The sequence below is a fragment of the Trichechus manatus genome, unplaced genomic scaffold (genome assembly GCF_000243295.1).
Source record: "Trichechus manatus latirostris isolate Lorelei unplaced genomic scaffold, TriManLat1.0 scaffold00011, whole genome shotgun sequence".
Classification (NCBI taxonomy): Eukaryota; Metazoa; Chordata; class Mammalia; order Sirenia; family Trichechidae; genus Trichechus; species Trichechus manatus.
Window position 1 is genome coordinate 24,608,073 of NW_004443947.1, and position 25,044 is coordinate 24,633,116.

Consider the following 25,044-nt stretch of genomic DNA (forward strand, 5'->3'; position numbering starts at 1 on the left):
ACGACAGCAAGCAAGCAAGGTTGTGTCATCTGCATATCACAAGTTGTTAATGAGTCTTCCTTTAGTCCTGATGCCACATTCTTCATATAGTCCAGTTTCTCACATTAATTTGCTGAACGTGCATATTGAATAAGTATGGTAAAAGGTTACAACCCTTACGCACACCTTTCCAGATTTTAAACCGTGCAGTATCTCCTTGTTCTTTTCAAATGACTGCCTCTTGGTCTATGAACAGGTTCCTCATGAGCACAATTAAGTGTTCTGAAATTCCCATTCTTTGCAGTGTTACCCATAATTTGTTATGATCCACACAGTCGAATGCCTTTGTACAGTCAATAAAACACAAGATCCATCTGATATCAGCAATGACATTCCTTGTTCCACGTCCTCTTCTGAATCAGCTTGAATTTTTGGCAGTTACCTGTCGATGTACTGCTGCAACTGCTTTTGAATTATCTTCAACAAAATTTTAAGTTGTGTGTGATATTAATAATATTGTTAGATAATTTCTGCATTCTCTTGGATCACCTTTCTTTGGAATGGACATGTACATGGATCTCTTCCAGTCAGTTGGCCAGGTATTTGTCTTCCAAATTTCTTGGCATAGACAAGTGAGCGCTTCCAGCGTTGCATCCATTTGTTGAAACAGTTGGTATTCTGTCGATTCCTACAGCCTTGTTTTTCGCCAATGCCTTCAGTGCAGTTTGGACTTCTTCCTTTGATACTGTCGTTCCTGATCATGTGCTACCTCCTAAAATAGTTGAATGTCGACCAGTTGTTTTTGGCGCAGTGACTCTGTATATTCCTTCCACCTTCTTTTGATGCTTCCTGCATCATTCAGTATTTTGCCCATAGGATCCTTCAGTATTGCAACTCAAGACTTGAATCTTTTCTTCAGTTCTTTAAGCTTGAGAAATGCCAAACATATTCTTCCCTTTTGGTTTTCTAACTCCAGGTCTTTGCATATTTCATTATAATATTTTACTTTGTGTTCTTGAGCTGCCCTTTGAAATCTTCTGTACAGCTCTTTTACTTCATCGTTTCTTTGGTTCACTTTAGCTACTCTGCATTCAAAATCAAGTTTCAGAGTCTCTTGACATCCATTTTGGTCTTTTCTTTCTTTCCTGGGTTTTTAATGACCTTTTGCTTTCTTTATGTATGATGTCCTTGATGTCATCCTGCAGCTCGTCTGGTCTTTGGTCATTAGTGTTCAGTGCATCAGATCTGTACTTAAGATAGTCTTTAAATTCAGGTGGGATATACTCAAGGATATACTCAAGTCTCATGGACTTATTTTAATTTTCTTCAGTTGCAACTTACACTTGCATATGAGCAGTTGATGGTCTGTTCCACAGTTGGCCCCTGGCCTTGTTCTGATGATGATATTGAGCTCCTCCATCGTCTCTTTCCACAGATGTAGTCAATTTGATTCCTGTGTATTCCATCTGGCAAGGTCCACATGTATAGTCTCCATTTATGTTGTTGAAAAAGGTATTTCCAATGACTAGGTCATTGGTCTTGTAAAATTCTACCATGCTATCTCTGACGTCATTTCTATCACTAAGGTCATATTTTCCAGCTACTGATCCTTCTTCTTTATTTCCAGCTTTCTCAGTCCAATCACCAGTAATTATCAATGCATCTTAATGGCATGTTTGATCAATTTCAGACTGTAGAAGTTGGTAAATATCTTCAGTTTCTTCATCTTTGACCTTAGTGGTTAGTGCATAAATTTAAATAATAGTCGTATTAACTGGTCTTCCTTGTAGGTGTATGGATAGTATCCTATCAATGACAGCATTGTGCTTCAGGATAGCTCTTGAAATGTTCTTTTTGACAATGAATGCGACACCATTCCCCTTCAATTTGCCATTCCTGGCATAGTAGCCCATGATTGTCCGATTCACAATGGTCAATACCAGTCCATTTCAGCTCACTAATGCCAAGGATATCCATCTTCAAAGCGTTACGTTTCATTTTTGACGACTTCCAATTTTCCTAGATCCATACTTTGTACATTCCATGTTCCGATTAGTAATGGATGTTTGCAGCTGTTTCTTCTCATTTTGAGTCATGCCACATCAGCAAATGAAGGTCCCTAAAGCTTGATCTGTGTCATTAAGGTTGACTTTACTTTGAGGGCACAGCTCTTCCCCAGTCATATTTTGAGTGCCTTCCAACCCAAGTGGCTCATCTTCTGGCACTGTATCAGACAATGTTCTACTGCTATTTAAGGCTTTCACTGGCCAGTTTTTTTCAAAGTAGATCATCAGGTCCTTCTTCCTAGTCTTCCTTAGTCTGGAAGCTTTGCTGAAACCTGTCCACCATGTGTGTCCCTGTTAGTATTTCAAGTGCCGGTGGCATAGCTTCCTGCATCACAACAACACACAAGCCACCACAGTACGACAGACTCAGTTGGACAGGTTTCTTCCCCCAAAGAGGTTTCTTATTAGTGATTGGCAAGGGCTTTTGCACACATATTAGAACTTGTTGGTTCCCTATATAAAAATACATTTAATCCCTTTGCTCTTTGTAGAAAGCCATTCTTGATCCTTGATTCTGCAAGTCCCAGATTGGCTTATTTTAAGTAGAAAATTGCTTTAAATTAGTCTGATTCAAACTGCATCAGTAATAATAGTCGTAGTTTAATGGAGAATTTTAGCGTTTTATTCTAGGTTTTTAATAAATATTTCGATGTTATAAATATTATAAAATTTCGGTGTTATAAGTTACCTACTCTAAAATTAAGTAATATAGGTAATGGCACATATTCCAGATAATATTTCTCTTTCTCTTCCCTCCCTGTCTTCCTTCTTTCCTCCTTCCCTCTTCCCCCCTCTCCTGCTTGCACCAGAAAAAAACCAGTGCCTTGTTACTGGAGAACAAAGTAGTACTGACATTTTGAGTCCCAGCATAGGAAAAAAGTACTTTTTTACTCAGTTTTTTTCTTTTGCTATATTAAAAAAATATATATATTTTTGAATGAAAATGTGCCTGAAAGGGAATTATTTTAAAAATGCTTTAAATATAGTCAGGTTTTCTTTACTTTCCTGAGTTATATAAAAGCTTTATCTCCTAATACTGTAGTAAAATAGAGCACAGTTGTTATGAAGTGCGTTACCTCACATATTTCTGCATTTTAATCATTTGGATTCAGAGTGGATAATATTTAAAAGGTATCCATTGAAATTGTAATACTTTATTATGTATGTGCCTTGCTACATGGGAATTGATGACAGAATTACATTATATAAATGGAACTGTAGCCATTTCCACACAATCCATTTCAAAAAAATGGCCATCAAATGCAGATATTTGAACTACCAGGGTCTCATTAGTTGATTCTGGTATGATAATAATCCTGCTACTTTATTTTTAATTAAGCTTTAAATCTGTAATAAATAAGCACTTGAGTTAGTTTGGACCTTTTTTATTTGTACACGTTGATGTAAATACTTTTTTGTAGCAGTGTTTTAGACTTACCTAGGGAATTCTGCGGGTTCCCACTTCCCCTCCCCAATATTCACTCATCATTATTCAGATAGCTTAGATAACATTCTGTTGATTCCTGTCAAAGTATAGAATTTTGGAGTTGCTGCATTTGAAATTCTTTAGCTCAAATCATTGAGGACTCCATTTTAAGATAATCCCAAGTCTTATTATTTTGCTTAATTTTTAATATCTTTTAGCGACAGTGATGAGGAAAAGAAAGCAAGAAGAGGCAGATCTCCCAAAGGTGAATTCAAAGATGAAGAGGAGACTGTGACAACAAAGCATATCCATATCACACAGGCCACAGAGACCACCACAACGAGACACAAGCGCACAGCAAATCCTTCCAAAACCATTGATCTGGGAGCAGCAGCACATTACACAGGGGACAAAGCAAGTCCAGATCAGAATGCTTCAACCCATACACCGCAGTCTTCAGTTAAGGTGAGAATGGCATGAGTTTACACATTATACAGTTTTATTGTTATAAACTACTTTTAGAATTCCTACATTAGTAGGCTCGTGCGTTTCTGGGCAATCGTATTAATTATAAATCATCTGGCGTGTATTACTCAGAGTCATTAATAATAAGAAACCTCTTTGGGGGAAGAAACATGTCCAACTGCTGAACGATTTTCTATGCACTTTCTATGAAAGTAGAAATAACAGCCTTGGTTCATTTGGGAAAGGTTGTGAATCAGAATGTAGTGCATCTATTCCTTCTAGATACCGCCACTGGTTACCAAGCACAGCTTGATTCACGAAGGAAAACAAGGAAGTATTTGGAAGTTTTTAAAATGACAAACGAGGCACTAAGTCGATACATACGAGCAATGATCTCATTTTACATAGCAATGATACCTATAAAAGGAGGCTTATTTGCCTGGTGATCACTACTGATCAGTATGGAAGCACTGCTTCTTGTACCTTCATAATTTGTTTTTTATTTACCATGGAAATGAAATCCACCCTACTGGGTACCTGGCCACAGGCTACTCTTCTGAATAGAAGTCTGCCAGAGAGAGAGATTTGCCCCTTTGTCATTTTTGTCACTTTTCCGCCACTAGTGTTCACTCAGCTTTCTCTTTGCATCAGAAATAGCTAAAAGCTGGGGGAGATTTTTTTTTTTTTTTTAATGTATTTTGCAAATTTTAAGTGACTGTAGAAATAAAGCTAGGCCCACTTAGTTACAAGGACAAGTACTGTACCAACTTTCGCCAGATATCTTCTGGACCGGTGTATAATTTCACTCATGCTGTGCTCTTTTTAGTTTTGATGAAAACCTCAAAATTATAACTCACCTGTGGTTGTAGTTAAAGAAAGCAAATGGCTCTGTCATTTCTTTGAGGTCTTAGGTTTCCCCTGCTGTGGATACAGGTAACTTACTGATGGCTGTTAGGATCTGGTAGATAGTAATACTAATTAAAACCCAAATGCATGATGGCTGTTGTATCGGGAACTCAATTTAAGATTACAGGAAGAAAATCATCAAATCTCTATAATAGTTTTTATTTGTACAAGAAATTGACACTTTCATGTCTTAAAGAATTTTAAATATCAGTTTTTACTACTTCCTGAATGTATGACACTCTGCCATAAATATTTTATGTTTGTAATATAAGCTTTTTTGTTTGTTTTTATATTTTAAAAATGTGTAGAAGGCTGAAGTTCTTGAAAAGTTACCCAACTGCTTCTGATCCCTTTCCATCTCAAGGTCGTTTTGAACCACAATATAGTATTTTAATCTTCAAAGATCAAATTAAAATGCTTAGGAACTTACAGTGTCTCCCTATTGTCTAGCAATTCAGTAATTCAGCATGTATGTATTGAACATAACAGGGCATATGCATCAGGGTGCTTAGCACTGTGGAGAAGACAGAAATAGTATTACCGCTTCAAGCAAGCCCTGCAAGTTAGTTCAGGAGTTAAATATGAAACAATTAGGAATCAATGTATCCACACCACATGGAGTTCTACTAAGGTATGTGGTGTACAAACAATAAGTGTTGATAAAATTCATAGAATTTTAGAGCTGGATGGGATCTTGGCCTCTGATCCAGTGGATTTCAACCCTCTTAATGCATTGGAATTATCAGTGGAGCTTTATGACTATACAGGCCAAGGCTGCTCCCTGGACAGTTATGATTCAGTATGTCGCGATGGCATTGAGGCGTATATATTAATGTCTCACAAATGATTCTGATACACATAGCATTAAGATTTGAGTGCGATCTGAAATGTATGTTTTTCAGAGTGAAATGCAGTAAGAAGGTAAATGAGTTAGGAAAAAGAGGGGTGTGGACAATAAGGACTTTTACAGTGCTGGGAATACAATTAACTTAAATAATACTACCTCTCCATAAGGATTCAGGGTCATTGCTGTTTCCAGAAAACTGAATCTAGTCTTATTAAGATAATTACAAGTATTTGTGTCAAAGTTAAGAATTAGAGATGGTGAGCTGATTAAAACATTAAAACTTAGTTTTTTCCCATTGAAACCTTTTAGAAAAAAAAATCATTGTTTTCTAAGCTTATTAGTTAAATGTGTTTGTTTTCAGACTTCAGTGCCTAGCGGCAAGTCATCTGGTGACCTTGTTGATCTGTTTGATGGTGCCAGCCAATCAACAGGTAAGCTTCCACATTGGCTTATTTCTTTTTAGTAACCTAGGTTTGAGAATCATTAAAAAAAAAAAGATTTCAAATGAGAAAGAAAATTGGTATTTTTTTTGCACTGGATGTATTTTTAATGTGAAAGTAGTGAGCCTTGAGCATTATTTGGGGGGATTGTTTAATTGCCTAAAACAAGGGAGAAGAATGCTTAAATGTTTGATAATTCAGTAATCTCTCCCTCTTCCTGATTTCTTTAGCACCAGTGGTCATTACCACTCATTAGAACTATCTATCGTGTTCTTACTGTTTATCTTTTGATATATGCATCCATTTCCCCATTATCACTTAAAAGAAATACACCCTGTTTTACACATTTTTCTGACCTTAAAACCTAGTAAAACCTTATTTGTGGTAGTCAGTAAATATTCGCCAATAATAATGGTATTCTCAAATCACTATAATATTTACATTTTAATGACTGACTACATCTGATATAGTGCCTCCTACCGATTAATAATAAATGATATTTCAAGGCTAGTGTACTTTCTGAAATTTTCCGTGATCAAAGATTTTGGTGGATTATAGTTCCCATTTTTAATTTTGTTAACTTGGAGAAACATGAAGTGTACTACTACTGTAAATTAAAACTGCCTGAGTATTTAGGATCCTTTGCTTTCTTCATAAGCAAAATGTACTGCTCTGCCCATTTTACTGTTGTTACCTAAATCTTAATCTGGTTCTCAACATTAGATATACCTAGAGTTCATTTAACATTTCATTCCTTTCTTCAACAAATATTTATTGAACCAGACACTTGTCTTGGTGCTTGAAGTATAATGCTTAGTTTATTAAAACACTGTTTTTACCCTCATGCGAGGGTCAAGTGGAGGAAGTAATCATTAATCAAAGAGTCACAAATAGTTACCTAGTTATGAATATGAAGAGTGCTTTGCTGGAAAGGTGTGTTCTTTGGAAGTGTTTACCTACCTACGTGACCTGTTTTCTGAGGGCTGTCGCAGAGGAGCAGTTTACCAAGATTTTCTCGTAGGTGGGGTGTGATGATTTCTTCAGTTTGATTTCCAGTGTGTGCTATATTTTATCTGAGTAATTCCTGATAAATTATTTTCAAGAAAATTGATATTTTAGGGTTTCGTTTAATAATTATAGTATATTAAAGATACTGTGCTGCTAGTCAAAACAGTTCAAGAAATACAGCTTCTATTTAAAGATAGTCTTTCCCAACCTGTTTAAAATTTATTTCACATTAAAATGTAGACAGCAAGATAGGGATATAACTAATGTGCAAAGTAATTTTATTATTCTTAGTTGTGTGTAATAATTTTTTAAAGCTAAATTGTTTTTAAACGTTTAACATTAGCATTTAAGTGGAAGTCTGTGGTGGAAATTACTTTGCATTGATAGTTAAGTTAGTACATATGAAGTACCCCATTATTTTCTCCTTCTTGCCAGCTATCTAAGTTATTGGACTGGGAGTGAGCCTCATAGGGCATCTGGTTTGACCTACTTTCTGAGATTATTCAATTCCCTTTCCCTTTTTTCTATAATTACAATTATTCCTAAAATAATTCTTTACACTTCGTTGGACTGACATGCCCAGGGTTACAAACAACTACGTTAGTCATTTAACAGTTTATATGCTGTCTTTTTGTATGCTTAAGATTTGAACTGTAGCAGTAACTGGTAGTTAGTATGTAGTCATATAATACAGACATAGTGTCACAGAATATCAACTGTTTTGGACTTCTTGGCATAAAATATTAAAGAGCCCCTTTCATGCATCTGTGGGAAGTTTTAATGGAGCAATCAGAAGAATTAACTAAGAAGGTCAGATGAGTGGTTATAACTTTTTTCCTCGGTGATATCAAGATTGCTTTGAACAGAGAATTATTAAATACAAACATGCTTTCTTTGCTTGGCAAGAAATCTTTGAGTGGTTTTCCTTCTCCAGTGCAAACAGTAGATTGACTAATGAAATAGAAGTAGCAATTACTATTAATAGAGTGATTGAGACAAAGTCTGAATGAAATCTGGAAGGTTTCTTAAAGTTTTTTTCATCTTAATTTTTTTTTTAAATGCAACGTTGGTTGACATCAGAATTGTTTTTTAGCGTTATCTCCTATTTGAAACAGTGTGTTAAACCCAGTTTGCTCAGACCCCCCCCCATCAATACGTAAATTTAGTTACATTGAATCTCTATTTAAATATTTTAATAATATATTTTAAATTGAATTCAGCAGTGAAAGAAAATTGGATACTAAATTTTAAGCACCTACACATGAGAAAGTGTAAGAAGCTACCATATTAACATTGCTATTCAGTATGTCATTTGGGTGCCATTTACCAGATGTGCCCATATTTATAATAGTACCATCATGCAAGTAATATGGGCATGAACTGTAAAGCTAAGCAGATATGGCATCTGTACCACTCACCAGATAAATAATTCCTCTGAGAAAATGCTCAGAATTTTTTTTTTTTTGATATGTTATTACATCCTTGTTAGCATCTTCAAAAGTATATGTGGTGAAATTATTGTAGAATATTTTACCAAGTTTAAAAATAGACATGTGAAACCTGACTGTCAGGATTCACTTGAGACTGTCTTGGTAAATGTCCCACTATGGTAATGTTCTTTTTAAATCTATGTTCAAGTGATGTTTTGGTGGCTTTTATGTGCAGTATATTTGTAAGTAAACATTTTAAGACATGAATAATAATTTAAAGTTAGGGTAAGCCAATTAGAAATAGTGCCAAAACTGATTCAAATTATTTTTTTAGTATGTCTCTTCTCTTTAAGAAGAAGCCCAAGTTAACCTCCTCTGTCCCTGTAGAGTTAAGGAATTTGAAAATTGATTAAGATGCCATTACACAAAATATTTGTAATAGATGATGTTTAAGAGAGAATACACCAGGGTCAGTACAAATGGATAAATGCCTTACATGACTTACAGTCTGTTTTGAATTCTGTTTTTTGTTTAGTTAAAAAGATTTGTAAGACGATTTAAAGTTGATGAAAACCAAATTTTTCGTACATTTACATTTGAACCTGTTGTTTTGTGCTCAGTAACAGCTAGGTGGTTGAGGATATTTACATGAATATGAGCCACCTTGTTACATCCTCAGTATACCAACTCATAGATTAGAATTGAAGGGAAGGATTGTCTAGTTTAAAAGCAAGTTTACTAAAACTAAAATTTTTTTTAACATATGTCTTTTTCACAGATGATTAAAAGCAATGCATGCTCATTTTAGAAATTTGGTAGAAACCAAATGATTCACCATAATTTCACTGCATAAAGTTAACTGTTAATAATTTTGGCAATGCTATTTTTTTTTTAAATACACTTTTCTATACATTGAGCCAATACATTTATTTAAGCATTTATTGCATGACCAATCTGTTTTAAGCTTTTAGATAAGATTTTTTTGAGGGGGAGGGGAGGTAGTGTTTAACTGCTTTTCACCCGAGATCTCATAACCATTTCCTTATATGATAGTACTCTTTTACAAGAATTTTCCTTGCTTTATAATCTTACATTATATGGATATACTATAATTTATTTAACCAATCCCTTATTTTTTGGACACTAAGGTTTGGTTTTCTGTGTGCTTCCCCTCCCACCCTCCACCCCCAGTTTTTCTCAGTTATAAAGTAGCAAAATAGCTTCTTTCAGAATTTTCCAGCTGGTAAAGAGAAAATAGTATTTTATTATTTTTTACATTTATTTGCTTACTAACTGAGTTTGAACATTTTTGTATTTTATAAGCTATTTATATTTCTTTTGACTTGTCTATTTGTCCTCCATTTTTCCTTATTAATTTTTTTATAACTCTTTGTATATTATAAATACTAACTCTTTGTCATATAAGTATTTGCAATTTTTTTTTCAAATTGTTTCATTCCTTTTAGTTTTGTATGTATTAGAATTTGTTATGCAAGAGTTTGTTTCTCTTAATGTGATCTAGATCAAATTCTTTGTTGAAGAAAAGTTCCGTTTTGTAACTTAACATTGTCTAGTGTTAACTGTATTTTTCCTGTTCGTGGTATTGCTTTGGAAAATACATGTTCCCAGCTGGTGATTGTACATAACCTCCTTGCTGCCCTGAAAAGGCAGATGGAAATGGTTCATTTATAATGACAGCTCTCATGTGGGAATCTTGAAGGATAGCTCTTGTTGTGAAATTTAGCAGTCTTTCACATGCAGCAATTTTTGGTAGACTCTTATTTAAATTCCATTAGATAGGAGTTATCTGGAGAAATGCTTAAGTATAGAACATTCCTGTTATATTTAAGGCATTGGTATGAGTAACATCATACCTGTAGTCCCTTCTCCTAGGAGAGGGAAACTTTTCCTAAATTAAATAAAGAAATTATTTGCAATAAAAAGTCATGAATATAGTATAATTTCGGTTTAGGTGGTAGAAGATGGAGCAGAATAACCAAAGTAGCTAATTATCTGAAATATTAAATTCAGGATATGGCAAAAAGAAAATATTTCACCCAGTTTGAAATTATAATCTGTAATATTCAGTGCCCTTATCCTCGACATGAATTTTCTTTGTAGCCCAGGCTGGATAAGATTTGAAAATCCTTAGCTTGTTTGGCATAATAAATGACATATTGATGTTTATTCACAACGTAGATGACACACATTAAAATAATCTTCAATTTCAAACACCTTTGTGTTATAATAAATAATCAGCTGTCCTTCTCTTACCCAACAGTATGCTTTAATCCATATTTTTAACATGAAAGAACACTACAGAAAACAAACAGGAATATTAAGCAGCTGTTCGCCACATTCATTTCCCGCTAGTTTTTATTAATACACGTGCTTATTTATGTAGTTTAAAAATGTAGCTCATCTGTGTGTACCTTTAAGGAAAGGATAATCAAACCACTGTGATATTATCCTTCGGATGAAGTTAAAAAAAATAGGTGCGTGAGCTGTAGTGTTGGTGGGAGTTGGAGGATCTTGGTCTTAGTGGGACTTAGTTCACTGGTGGGTGATGTATGTGAACATTTGCATTTGTAATGAGGTGAAGGAACGAGGAATTTGTTATATCTGCTCATAGTTGAATATAGTAAATGTGCATTAAAAATAAATACCAAGTACACATGTATTAGAAACTGATTTGTTCCTTTTATTACTGCTGGCCATTTATTAAGAAAGGTAGATGGTTCTAGTTTAATTAACCCAGTTGAGTGTAGCAGATGGGGCAGAATGTCTTGCAGTGATAAGACAATTCAGAAATGGGACCAGATGTTGGAAGTTGTCCCTGGTGGTGTTTGAGTACAGCCCAGATGTTTCAGTCCCACCTGGCTAGTTTCTAAGCACTGCAGGCTAAGCAGCTGTGATGTAACTTGTAATATTCATATAACACTAAAAGCACCATAATTGAACTGCTGCTGTAGACTTCTAAGGTGGTGACTCTTAAGAGGTGAAATCTTTAAGGACAAACAAAAATAAGGAAAACTGTTTAAGTTTTTAGGTCCTTCAGCTATTTAGTTGATAACTGAATTGGAGAGAACTAAGTGTGAAATTTGAACTAATGTTATTGTTCAAAATTTGCATAAAAATAAATATTTTTATAAAATATTTTTGCTTACAAAAATAGTAGTGTTTACAAATGAGAATTGTATAAAATGTGATATTAGACAAACACATTGATTTGCGTACTTATGATTTGGATCTCATGCCTCTAAAAATGCCAGAGTAAAAGTAGCAAAAAGCTGTTACTTTTCCACGCATTAAAAATAGACAAGTTTTTACACATTCATGGAGTAAACAATAGAAAAAAGTAGTCCACCAAAATCATTTCATTGCTGCTTCTCCATACATCTATTAAAACTGATTTTTGTACATAACAGTTTCAAGTTGCCCCCCAGCTTTTTATTTCAAACAGAAAATTTGCCCCATTTTCTCTCTCTTTAATGTGTGTGTGTGTATATGTATATATGTATATTTTTATATATATGCTTACTCTGTACCATTTGAGAGCAAGTTGCAAACATCATGGCATTTTGCCCCTAAAATTCTTCAGCATGTATCTTTTTAGAACAAGAACATTTTCATATATAATTATAATTCTTGGGAAAATTAAAACAATATTATTGTCTAATAAACAGTCCAGATTAAGATTTCCCCCATTGTCTCAATTATGTCATTTCAGCATAGCATTTTTAAAAAATCCAAGGTCCAGTCAGGGTTCACACATTTCATTTACTTGTCCTATCTCCTTAGGCTCCTTTAATCTAGAGCAGTCCCCACTCCTTTTTATGATAATGGTGTTTTCTGAAGAGTCCCGAGAGTTTTTTTTGCAGAATGTCCCTCAGTTTGTATTTGTCTGATTAATTCCTTAGATTAGATTCAGGGTAAATATTTTTGGCAGTAATTTCTACATGGGTGATATTGTCCTTTTCAGTCCCTCACATTAGAAGGCCCGTGATACTATTTTGTCTGATTTTTACTGGTGTTAAGTTTGATCACTTGTTTAAGGTGATAGCCATCAGATCTCTCCACTGTAAAAGTACCTTTATCCCTTCGTAATTAGTTAGTAATCTGTGGGGTGATATTTTGAGGTTATGTGAATATTTTATTCCCCGGCAATGTTTTACCCAGGTTTTCATATCCATTGAAAATTCTTATAAAATGGTGTTTTTCTAATTCTACTGTTCCTTCTAAATTTACTAGTTGACATTCTTTTCTTCCCAATCCCATTTTAAAAACTTTTTTAATATCAGTATGAAGTCATGAATTTTTAAGTTTATCCAGTGTGAACCTCTCCTTTAATAACAGAATAATTGGCAGTGTAAACTGTATGCCTACCTTATGTTCATAAAATACAAGCAAGGAATAACTTTAACCAGAGATTCAAGGTCATTTGTCTTAGTGGAAATAGAGTAAGGAACATAATAGTTTGTGATAACTTTAAGGGGGAGCATGGTAACCTGAAAACCTAGGTCAAGAAACCAGCTTTTATGATAGGTTTGGGGCTCCACTGTTGGGTCTTTTTTAAATGGCGTGCTAAAATGGCTTCCTGAAATTGTTATCAGTTGTTGTGTGGTTCTGAAAGCTTAAGTTAACATTTTCCTCATACCCAATTTCTAGGAGGATCAGCTGATTTATTCGGAGGATTTGCTGACTTTGGCTCAGCTGCTGCATCCGGCAGTTTGCCTGCCCAAGGTATGATACAATTTGATTGGCCAGAAATTTAGGGGCAGGTGAAAAGACTATCCAACTGTCAAAACAAAGCAATTCTCTTCCCCTAAATCAGCTTCTTTTTCTCTTTATAGTATTTATAATTCCAAAAGAATATATTCACAAAGTATTTTATTGGGCTAATTTCTTAAATTTGCCACAGGAATTAATCCGGTTGCAAACTACTCAGGTACACCTAAAGAAAAATTACACTTATTCATAAGTAACTCTTCTGGGTGGGGTGGGGGGAGCAGGTATGAATCAGTATAAATAATCAAATTTTGTTGGCAAGAATCTTATAGTTTAATTTACATGATTTTCATGACTGAAACTCTGGGACATTGGGATTATATAGAATATCTTACTAAAATTTACTCGTTTGTAATTGATACGTCTTAAGAGCATTTCTCTGAAAAATAACTAAACTTCCTTTTGACATCTAAAATTAGTAGTTGACCCTGACATCTAAAATTAGTAGTTGAACCTCAGGCAAAGAAATCTCACTCTCTGTTAGATTAGAAATAATGAAACACCAATGTCCAAGCAGAACATCGGCTTAAACATTTAACAATTAAAATGTAGGCATTGTCGTTTTTCCTTTTTTAATTAATATTTTTATCTTATCTCTGTCATATACTATGATAGCTGTTTAACTTTTGGAAATTGTCTGAGCCTCCGTCTTTCTAAAATTGGAAATAATACTACTTGTCACTCTTCTTTATGAGGATAAAATAATGCCTATAGAAGTATGTGTAAGTTTTTTTTTTTTTTCTTTTTTAGGTTGTGAGGAAATTGTGGGGTTTTGTTTGTTTTTGTAAAATCTGGTCAGTCTGAAGTTTGAGAGATGATATAAAACATTTATAAAACTTTTAAACATGAAGCAGGGAAGAAAGATACAATTCAACCGAATTAGTCTTATTATCTATTTCAAGTAGCATTGTCTGTTGCTGAGGAGTTAGAAAGAAAGATGCATATTTTAACGTGGTTATTTTGACAGCCTACATGTGTAAATTCCAGGTATTTCCCAGAAACCAGACATTTTGAGTAATTAACTGTTTCATTTTGGAAGTGTGATAACACTTTCTAAGGGTTAATACTTTGCTTTAGGTAAATTAGAGTGGAAAATAAACATTGCCCTAATTTTACAGTCTCCCTGTGTAATTCTCAGTTTTTATGTATATAAAGTTTCCTACTATGCAAATATTTCAAATATGTTAATGTTGCCTAAGTGATACATCTCTTCATCTGTATGCATGGGATTAATATAACCTGATCACCATTACGCAAGGGGCTGAAACTGTTGCAACAATGATTAATTGTTTCTGAACACTATACGCCCGGATAGAAATCTTGCCCTCCTGTGATTAATCATCTCAGATGAAGTTTTCAGATGGGGAAACATTTTGCCCCAGTTTCCATTCATACTGTTTTATAGCTCAAGCAAATAGAAAATCAACATAAAGTTTACCTTTATACAGCGGCCTTACTTAAATTGACTTCAAATTGTTTAATATATAGAACTAATTGAAAAGCTCTTAATGCAGTCTCTTTTGTAAAAAAGACATGTTTTAGTAAAACCCTGAGGTAATGAGTGTTAGCCTAGTTCTTGCATTAAATTGTTGATAGAGCTTGGGATTTCTAAATGAATTATTTTTTCTTTTGAGGGTCTTACATTTTAATATGATAATAGAACAATATAGTTTTAAGACTTAGATTATTCTTTTGATATTTAGCATAATGAGACACTGTATTGCAGTGGTTGGTTACCTTGTAGTCTAGATAAGATGTATTTCCAAATTGTAAGTGAACATGGCGTGCAAAGAGATGGTGTTAATTAACTTGAAAATACAGAGTATTTGCTTTCAAATGACAGTTTATATGTAGCTCTTTTAACTTTGCTTTTTCACTTCCATTAATTCATATTCATCTTTTGTCCCTTTCTTAAAGAAAGATTTATTTACTTAGATTCATATGTGGCCTAGTTAAAATTTTTGAAATGTATCTCTTGCCTGTGTGTTCGTTGTGTTACAAATAGTTAATATTATTAGTATGCAGCATTGACAGCAGCCTGACTTATACTTTTATTTGCATACCTAAAGGAAAGAGAGTGTGGTGCCTTAGCTTTCACTGGTACTTTCACAATTAATCCAAGGTAACAATAGCAAACCTCAGATGGCACTTACTATATATTAAATTATTTAATCATCATAACTTGGATTTTTTTCTTTAACAAATTAGACCCAGAGTGGTTAAGTAACTTGCCCAGGGACACACACGTAATAAGATACAAAATCTATGCGTTAACCACTATGTTAATAAAACTGTTACCAACTTTTATATTATTAAGTACAGTTCAACCTTATGTGTTACAATTACACTTTGAAGTGTAGTGATGGGGTTTTGTTTTGTATATATATGTATATATATAAAACTTGGAGTTCCTCTCTTTAAACAATACCTCTCTTTATTTAAATAAAGGGATTGAACAAGTCCAGTTGAAGCAAGCAGTGTAGTAAAGTTATATCTTTGCTGTAGCACTCTCTTGTCAATGGAAACATGGCCGAATGAGTGAAAAGTTCTTATAGAAATTTACTAACCTGCTCTTAATTTTATTAGCTTTTTTCTCCCATGCTTTTCTGAGTTCTTTTGTTTTTGCCTTTTATAAATTTAATTTTGTGAATGTAGGGTTTTTATTACCTGAAGAAGTATAAATCATAGTTTGATTTCTGTTTGATTCTTTCTAAATAAACAAACTGAGTTCAGAGCATTCTCTGATTTGTCTCCTTGGGTGAGGATTCCAGAGCTCCCAGCAAAAATTTAACCATCTTGCAGCTTCCTTCATGCTTTTCTGAGTTGCAGGCTAGACCATAATTGTTTAGCTGGAAGCATATTTTATATGCACAGTTAATTAAAGGGAAGTTTGCATTATAACTTTTAAGTGTCACCTACATACCTGCCAAGAGATGGATTTTACTTTATATGTGGGAGATTTTTTTTTTTTCTCTGCCACCTTGTTAACACTCGTGGAATATTCATGAGAAAGAATAATGTCCAGATGGAGATGGTACCTGCAGATGTTAATCTGGATGGACACAGATCAGCTCTAATTTGTTTCAGTTCATAGATTGTTATATTTGTTCTGTGTGTTTCAGAAAGTCTCTTACCCTTTTAGTTCTTTCTTCCTCAGGAACAGCAGCAAGTGGGAATGGAGACTTTGGTGACTGGAGTGCCTTTAACCAAGCCCCATCAGGCCCTGCTGCTTCCAGTGGTGAGCTCTTCAGCAGTGCCTCCCAGCCAGCTGTAGAACTCTTCAGTGGCTCACAGCCAGCTTTAGGCCCCCCTTCCGCTGCCTCAAATTCTTCAGACCTGTTTGATCTTATGGGCTCGTCCCAGGCAACCATGACGTCTTCCCAGAGTATGAATTTCTCTATGATGAGCACTAATACTGTAGGGCTTGGTTTGCCCATGTCAAGATCACAGGTAAGCTGCCCACTTCCCTTGGAAATTGTGATTCATAATCTTTGAGAAACTTTAACTATTCTAACGGTAGGTTTGCATAAAGCAGGGAAATAAGCAAGCCCTTTCTATAGATAACAGTTTTTCACATTGCATTTACCTTACTCTTTCCCCTAGTACAGTCATTTGGGTTCTAGAGGGCAAGACCTTCTCAGCCCATCCTGGTCCCTGCAAATCCAAGCGTGGTGTCTTGCACAGAGGTGGCACATTCTGAAAATTTATTGAATTATAGCAAATTGATATTAAATAATAAAAAATATATATTTTTTTATATATTTATATATATATATATATATTTTTTTTTTTTTTTAAGAGAAAGGAATAGAGATACTCCTTCACGCATGGCAGGCATTCCCTCAGTCAAATCTCTGGTCATGTCCTTAAAGAAGTCTCAGTTATTTGTTGCAAACAATCATTGCTAGTGTAGAAAATCATTGTCTTCAGTAGTGAATGTTCTTCTGTATTATGGGCCTGCTGTACAATTACATAAATGTTAGGTAGGCTACTCTTTCAACTGCACCTTTTTCATATAGGAAAACAACTATGATGGGAAGTTTTTGATTCACTTTTTTATAGTTAAATCTAAATTACCTGATAGTAGCTTAGATTCAAACAAGTGCAGTATTGGAATATATATGTCTGAATTGTATCAGATATTTGCTGCTTTTTGACTCAGGCTATTGAGTATGATGCTAATTACTAATTTTAATGTGTAGATTCTTCTCTTTTGAGTGTTAGGATGGAAGAAGACAAGAAAGAAGCAGAAAGGTGACTGTTTAGAACTAACATTAAGGAAAAAAAACATGGTCTCCACACCAGTAACATTAAATTGAACTTTGCACCATGAACAAGCCAGTTTATTCTTTGAGTTTCTTTCATGTGACCTAAGCAAAAGCCATTCTACTTTCTTTGCAGTCTTAAATGCAACTGTGTTGCAGTTCTTTGCGTTGGTACATTTTCAGTTCTTCCTATTTTCCCTTTTTCCTGTCCTTTTCAGTTAGCCCCAAGCACCTCTGCTTCTTTCTCCTGAATTTCTTCCAACCAAATTGGTCTGTATACATCAAGTTCTACTAATGTTGCTAGCTTTAGGCAGTAGACGTGTACACAGAGCAGCATAATGTCACTCAGGATATGTAAGATATAATTAGTTATTTGATGATTTTGCCTTTTAGAACATGAGAAATCCTGAATTCGATTTTGTAAGAATAAATTTCCACTTGTGTATTTCCTTAAAGCTGTTAAAAGCTGTTACTAAGCTGAAGTTGCTAGTTGCCCTGGGCATTCTTTGTACCTTTGCAAAATTTGGGTTATGATTATGACCGAAATTATGCAGAGGTACAAAGCATGTAACATTTATATTAACAAAGGATAACATTTGCCAGGGGTGGTGGCTTCTAGACATGGGTGATGGGAGGATAAACGGTAGTGTAGGTGTGGTGGGGTTTTTTTCACCCCAGCGTGGTTTGGATTTCACAGAAACCTCCTTGGGAAGCTAGTTACTCAGAGTGTTGGCGACATTAACTAGAACATTTGTGGTTCTTTTGGGTTTCACAAGTTCATTACAAAGTCTAGTATATATTTGGAATTACTGCTGCATTGCCATTTGATAATCTTTATTGACTGATAATATGAACAGATGCTTAATGTTTAGAGCATTTTTCTATTTTCCAGCCTTTGCAAAATGTTAGCACAGTGCTGCAGAAGCCTAATCCTCTCTATAATCAGAATACAGATATGGTCCAGAAATCAGTCAGCAAAACCCTGCCCTCCACGTGGTCTGACCCCAGTGTAAACATCAGCCTAGACAACTTACTACCTGGTATGCAGCCTTCCAAACCCCAGCAGCCATCGCTCAATACAATGATTCAACAACAGAGTAAGTTAACGCATGACATCTCATTTCTCTGTGTACTTGTAATCCTTTGCCCTGATGGCCAGGACTGTTTCAAGTCATGAAGAAAAAATATATAACATAAACTCTAGCGAGGTCGACTGTGGTCAGTTAAGATCTTTTCACATAATAGTCACTTGATGTGTCTTCTGGGAGATTAAATGACTTTCTATTTTGCTCTTGGCATGATAACATTTATTGTGAGTTTGGGGACCCAGTTACTAAAGTAAAATACCTATTTGTTGTAGAATTTTTTAAAAATATAGGTAAATATGACGAAGACACAGAAATCATCTGAATTCCACAATCCAGGGATAATCACCATTAATACATACTTCATTTTTTCTAAGCATATTGTTAATACTTGGGATCATTCTGTCTATATTTTGTTTCTTGCTGGTCTCATTCAGTATTAAATTATGAGCATTTTTCCTGTATTGGATATTCTTAAGGGAAAAAGTGACTTTTAGATCTTTATAGTATTCCATCAGATCACTGTATAGTCCCTCTGTTGTTGGTTGTTTAAATTGTTTCCAGCTTTTTGCTATTATAAATAACTACTATTTTGTATAAATATTTGTACTTCTGATTCTGATTTTTTTTTTCTCATTGTGTCTACATCTCTTTTTGTGAAAGAAGACCAACAGCCACTAAACATTTCTCAAAAGTAATCAGTACAAATTAATTGACTTCTCTTATAAAATCACACTATAAAGGCATTTTATTGGGGCTAGAAGCTATTGATGGTCAGGAAGATGATGTTATTTTTCTGCAATGTGAATCTGAAGATTCAGTGTGGTAAGGTTCTGTTGTCTCATTTCTTCTGCTAGATATGCAACAGCCTATGAATGTGATGACCCAAAGTTTTGGAGCTGTGAACCTCAGTTCTCAATCGAACATGCTTCCTGTCCGGCCCCAAACTAACCCTTTGATGGGGGGACCCATGCCTGTGAGCATGCCCAATGTGATGACTGGCACCATGGGAATGGCCCCTCTTGGAAATACTCCAGTGATGAACCAGAGCATGATGGGCATGAACATGAACATAGGGATGTCATCTCCTGGGATGGGCCTGTCCGGCACGATGGGAATGGGCATGCCCAACATAGCCATGACTTCTGGAACTGTGCAACCCAAGCAGGATGCCTTTGCAAATTTCACCAACTTTAACAAATAAGAGATTGTAAAGAAGCAGATTGAATGAAGAATTTTTAGCTGTGCAGATAGGTGATGTTTGGATGAAAAATGCAAATCAACTCCCCTTTCTTTTATCAATTAATTAAACCTATATAAAGAACCAAAAAAACTGTTTTATAAATGTGAAGTATCTAGTATTTCAGATGGACCGTCCAGGGCACTTCAGGTGAGGCAGGCAGAATCTTTTTTCCCCCGTGAGAATAGACCACAGGTGGTGTAGTGAGACCACGGAAAGCCTTTACAAATTGAAGAGCCTGTTTTAACAGCATAATTTGTGGGAAGATTGGAATAGGACTGAATAAATGTGTTTGAATCTCTAATTTTGTACTTTTCTTTTCCTGAGGAACTTGATTTTTCTGTCCCTGAATCCCCTGTCATAATTGGATCTGTTCCTTTTATTACCACTCTTGAGTCCGTATATGAAATCATTAAAGTTGGATGATCAGTTTTTTATAAAAATATATATTTTTGTCCAAAAAAGGCATACATATGTGATTATGGCTAAATCAAAGGTAACTGGAATGTATATACTTTTGCTAATGTTCCAGCAACACTGCTATTATACTACCCAAATTTTTATTGTAATAAAATCTTCTTTAAGCAATTGGTGATAGCTATGGGACTTTCCCCACATCTTCTGCTATAATTATCCTCTGCAGAACTAGGAAGAATATTTTCTTCAGGACTGCTGTATGGTTTCCTTTAAAAAAAAAAAAAAAAAAACAAAAAACCTCCAGTATTTTTGTTTGTGTTTAGCAGTCATTATTTACAATTTGTAGTGGTTAACTTGGCAAGGCTTCCTTCCATGTTTATCCATGTAGCCATCGTTAAACAGTCAGCAACAGTCACAGAAGAAAAATATTTATTTTTATTTTTCAAGTATCTTTTCAAAAAAAAATTGAAAAGAGCAAAATCCATTAAAAACTTAAGTTAAATATAAATGTTAGAACTCAACAACATTGGTTTTTAAATTTTATACAGTATTTTGTTTTGGTTTTGAGTGTATATACTATGGCATTAGCAAGCTATGGTTCCAATAGAGAGGAGTTAAATATGTATTACTAAAGGAGACCTGTAGCAGTCAAAGATTTTATTGATTTAATTAAAAATAAAGGAAATTAATTTTTTTTTCCTGCTGTAATTCTGCATTATGCTCATATGAAAATCATGATTCTAGAGTTTGGAATGCAAAATTAATTGTTTCACCCTTAAGCTGGGAATATTTTTTAAAATAAACACTATAATATAGGTATCAAATTATTACTTCCCTGCTTTATGTTGAAAATTTTTTTATTAAATTGATAAAACTTTGTTTTCATGTATTCATAATGTTCTGTTATTCATAACATTAAAATGTTCATTAAAATCAATGTTGAACTGCTTTTTCTTTCATTCTGTTAGATGTTTGAGACCGTTTGGGGAAAAAATAATTATAATTTGGGCAAAGTAATTTCTATAAATAATTTAAAATAATTTAATGACTTCTCTATTCTTTCCTATCCCACTCTACTGTTAGAAATTAAAAATGAAGCAGTAAAGACACCCTGACCTGCTCCGTTCTTGCTAATTTTCCATCTACAACATTTCTAATTAGGCAGAAATTCATGTACTTCAGCTAAGTGGTAATGAAAAGTGATTCATTTGCTGAATAAGAGATGAGAGAGTGTAATTAGCTGACTACGGTTTTTAATCTTCCAACAATTCAGTGTGTTTAAATTAGTCTCAAAGAATAGGAGCTTTCGGGTGTTGTTACTTCACAGCAATCAGGCCAAGCTCTGGTGGCAGCAGAGAACATCTTCACTGGTATTTGAAACCCATAATTTCAAATGAGTTTTGTTTTTGTTTTTTTCTTTAAATTGGAAGGTATATCTTCACCTTTTCAACTCTATATGGTTGTTAGAGGGGGTGAATATTTTTTGTTTCTGAACCTTTGTGCTTTAAAAAAAAAAAACCTTTTTTTAAATAAAATACATCTCTAAAGCATTTTCCGTATCATGCCTTTCTAAAGTAGCGTCTCGGAGGACTCGAAGGAGACCCATCTCAGTTTTTATTGAACGTTAACATACAGTTTGCCCTCTTTTCAGTGTTTTTTTTTGTTTCTGAGCCCATAAAAGAGAAAAACAAGAATTGCCACACTAAGCGTTCTTCCAGTTTACTGATCTGTCTCGTAAAGGGTTCGTAAGTGATGCTTAGAAGAAGGGCACGAATACCCTGAAAACATTTGGAGTTGGCAAGAAATTACTCCTGTTTCTTTAATAGTTGATTGGGCTCCTTTCTGCCCATCCTATAACCCTTTCCCTTTTCACCCAAAACTTCTCTGCTTGTAGCTATTTCTCACGTTTGCCTAACATTTTGGAAGGAAAATAGTCACTGCACTAGCAGTTTACATATGGTGAGTCCACACAGCCACTGCAGACTCATCTGTTTCTCTCTAGATTGCCTTACTTCCCTAGAATCTTCAACCATAAATGCACACAGTGGTGGTGTACGGTACTTGGTTGGGTGTTTCCGTTTAGTTCAGAATGCCTACTTGATACCCATAATGCCATTGGTTTTAGGGTAGTCATTAACAAGATGAGACCTGTATTTATATTTGGAGGGAAGGGTTAGTACTTTCTATCTTCTTAAATATTTTTAAAACATCTAGTAGCTTTCCTTCCTTAGCGGTAAGTTAAACCTAAATCCTTTGATTCAGGACTTTATCTCAATATGAACATTAGTTATGATGTAGTTTTCTAGCTAAGATATTAGGAAATAAGGTAAATCTGTTGTAAACACAGCATGCGGTAAATGAGTTCTGAACTAAACCGGCTTTGTGATTCCACTTTCCTGGGAGACAGCATGGGCCAGGAAATGGGCAGATAGGATTCCATTTCCACCACTCACTATCTGGGTGAACTTGATCAATTTACCTGACCTCTCTGGGCTCTCCTACATTTTTTCTAAAATGAACTTAAGTCTTGAAGTGGTGTTGGGACAATTAAATGATGAGGGCCACCAGCACTGGCACGTTTGTGCTATAAATTTTTCTCTGCCTCCCTTTTTTTATTTTTATTTATGTGAGTGTGGTGACTTGGAGAGCTCTTGTGCCAGTCACTGTGCTAAACACTTTCAAATGAATGTCTTACTCTACACAGCATACCCAAAACGTAGCATTCCTGTTTTATTCCTAAAAGCAGAATGTACTTAAGAAAGTGAGAGAAGGTTCTAAATTGCTTTCTAATTGAGGATTTTACTATCTGCCTGAATTTAACTCTGCCTTTTTTTTTCTAACAAGGAAGTTGTAAATGAGCGAGTTTTGTGAATGTATTGACTCACTTCTACTTACCACATTAATGCAGATGTGAGAGACAACTGTGAAAGTGAGCTCTTGATACAGGTTTGCCACACAAATCACCCTCATTAATTCTCAGCTTTTTGAGGCAGCAGAGAGCTTAAGTTTCATATTGATTGACTTCTTGCGGTTTTGTTGACTAAGATCTTGCCACTCTTCTAATACCCAGATAAGCAATCAGATACAAACACTGAAAATAATAATCTAGTCATGAATGGGGATTTTTTTTTTCCCTTGCTGTTAACTCACTATGACGTTAATTTTGTGTGTCTTCCTTCTTTAGTAGTGGCAGCCTTGCTAATTGTTCCTCACCCACAAAACGACTAGCTCCTAGCACCCCTTCACACTTGGCTTGCTTACCCCAGGAAGAGGGAGTCAGCAGGTAGCCAATTCAGGCGCTCGGCTTCCCAGGGATTCAGGAGTGATTTGGAAGTTTCGATGGGCAAAAAGGGATTTCATTTGTTATTCTATAAGTTCTAGACCATGAAAAGCCTACACTTCTTTTCCATTTGATCTTTCTTAACTGTACATCCTGCAGTTGTGTTCTTTTAAATGCTGCAAGTGCACTTTTTTCCATTTTGTAGTGAGATAGCGTGCTCAGAGTTGGTGCATGTAGCAGGTTGGTCTCAGGACCCCTTTATATCTTTAAAAATTAGTGAGAGCCCCAAAGGGCTTTTATGTGGGTTGTATCTATTGATATTTACTGTTAGAGACAAAAACTGAGGAAATGCAAAGACAAATTCATTTTGAAATAAACCCATCACATATTAACAAACTACAATTTGATTTTAAAAGTGGTTTTCCAAAATAATTTTTTTTAACATTCTTTGCAAATCTCTTTAGTATCTGATTTAATAGAATACAGCTGGATTCTCTAATCTGCCTCTGCACTCATCCTGCTGTGGTATGTTGTTTTGATGGAAGTATATGGAACAATATCTGGCTTCCGTGGTAGGTGGTCGGGAAGGAGAGAATCTTGCAGCTCCCACAAAGGCACGCGGGGCTACCCAGCGATCCTCAGACCACACTTTGCAAACCGCTATGGTAGGGAATTACCAGATGAGAGTGAGTATTTCATAGTGTATCATGGATCCATTTGCTTCACTTAACTCTGGTTATGAGGTGATCTCCTGGAGGAAAAAAGAATTTAGTTTTGCCTTTCACTTCAGGCACAAGCAAAACACCTGTCATGTGAAACTTCTCTCTGGATAATAAATACCAAAAAATAGATGATGCCATAGCTTTTTCTCAGTTTTCAAGGTTGTATCTGATACACAGTGCATATTACTACACTGTAACTGAGTCTTGAGTACTTGGGGGAGTTGTAAACCTTTGAGAGGAGAGAATAAAATGGGCCAAACTTGAAGTCCTCTGACTTCTTTGCTAGGGGGCCTGGCAATTTTGTATACTTGGAGTTCTATGGCAAACACTTAGCGAAGGATATGGCTATAGAAATAGTGCATCATATTTATGTTGTTATTAGTTGCCATAGTCAATTCCAGCTCATGGCAACTCCATGTGTTATAGAGTAGAACTGCGCTCCATAAGGTTTTCAAGGCTGTGACCTTTCAGAAGCAGATCGGCAGGCTCTCTCCCGAGGCCCCTCTGGGTGAGTTCCAGTGGCCAACCTCTCTGCCAGTAGTAAAGCATTCAATCATTTACGTCACCCAGGAACTCCATCACATCCACAGTTCTCCTTATAAAATCCTAGATAAATTTGATTCCTGAGATTGGAGAATAATCTGGTAGTTTCCATCCATTTCCTGGGAATGGCAGTACCG

At 35.1% G+C, this 25,044-nt stretch overlaps 1 protein-coding gene across 4 annotated transcripts in view; it reads left to right on the top strand.

The window, feature by feature from the left end:
• Nucleotides 1-21,860, top strand: part of CLINT1 (clathrin interactor 1) — a 68,234-nt gene extending 46,374 nt beyond the window's left edge. For 2 of the 4 annotated variants that reach the window (XM_004371253.1, XM_023726544.1), the window contains 6 exons: nt 3,690-3,936; nt 6,051-6,120; nt 13,236-13,310; nt 16,513-16,805; nt 18,513-18,717; nt 19,563-21,860. In XM_004371253.1, the coding sequence (XP_004371310.1) occupies nt 3,690-3,936; nt 6,051-6,120; nt 13,236-13,310; nt 16,513-16,805; nt 18,513-18,717; nt 19,563-19,909 (1,237 nt within the window). In that variant the 3' untranslated portion in view covers nt 19,910-21,860. The remainder of the gene's footprint in view (nt 1-3,689; nt 3,937-6,050; nt 6,121-13,235; nt 13,311-16,512; nt 16,806-18,512; nt 18,718-19,562) is intronic. The other 2 variants (XM_004371254.2, XM_023726545.1) reach the window with 1 other exon arrangement.
• The last annotated feature ends 3,184 nt before the right edge of the window (nt 21,861-25,044 follow it).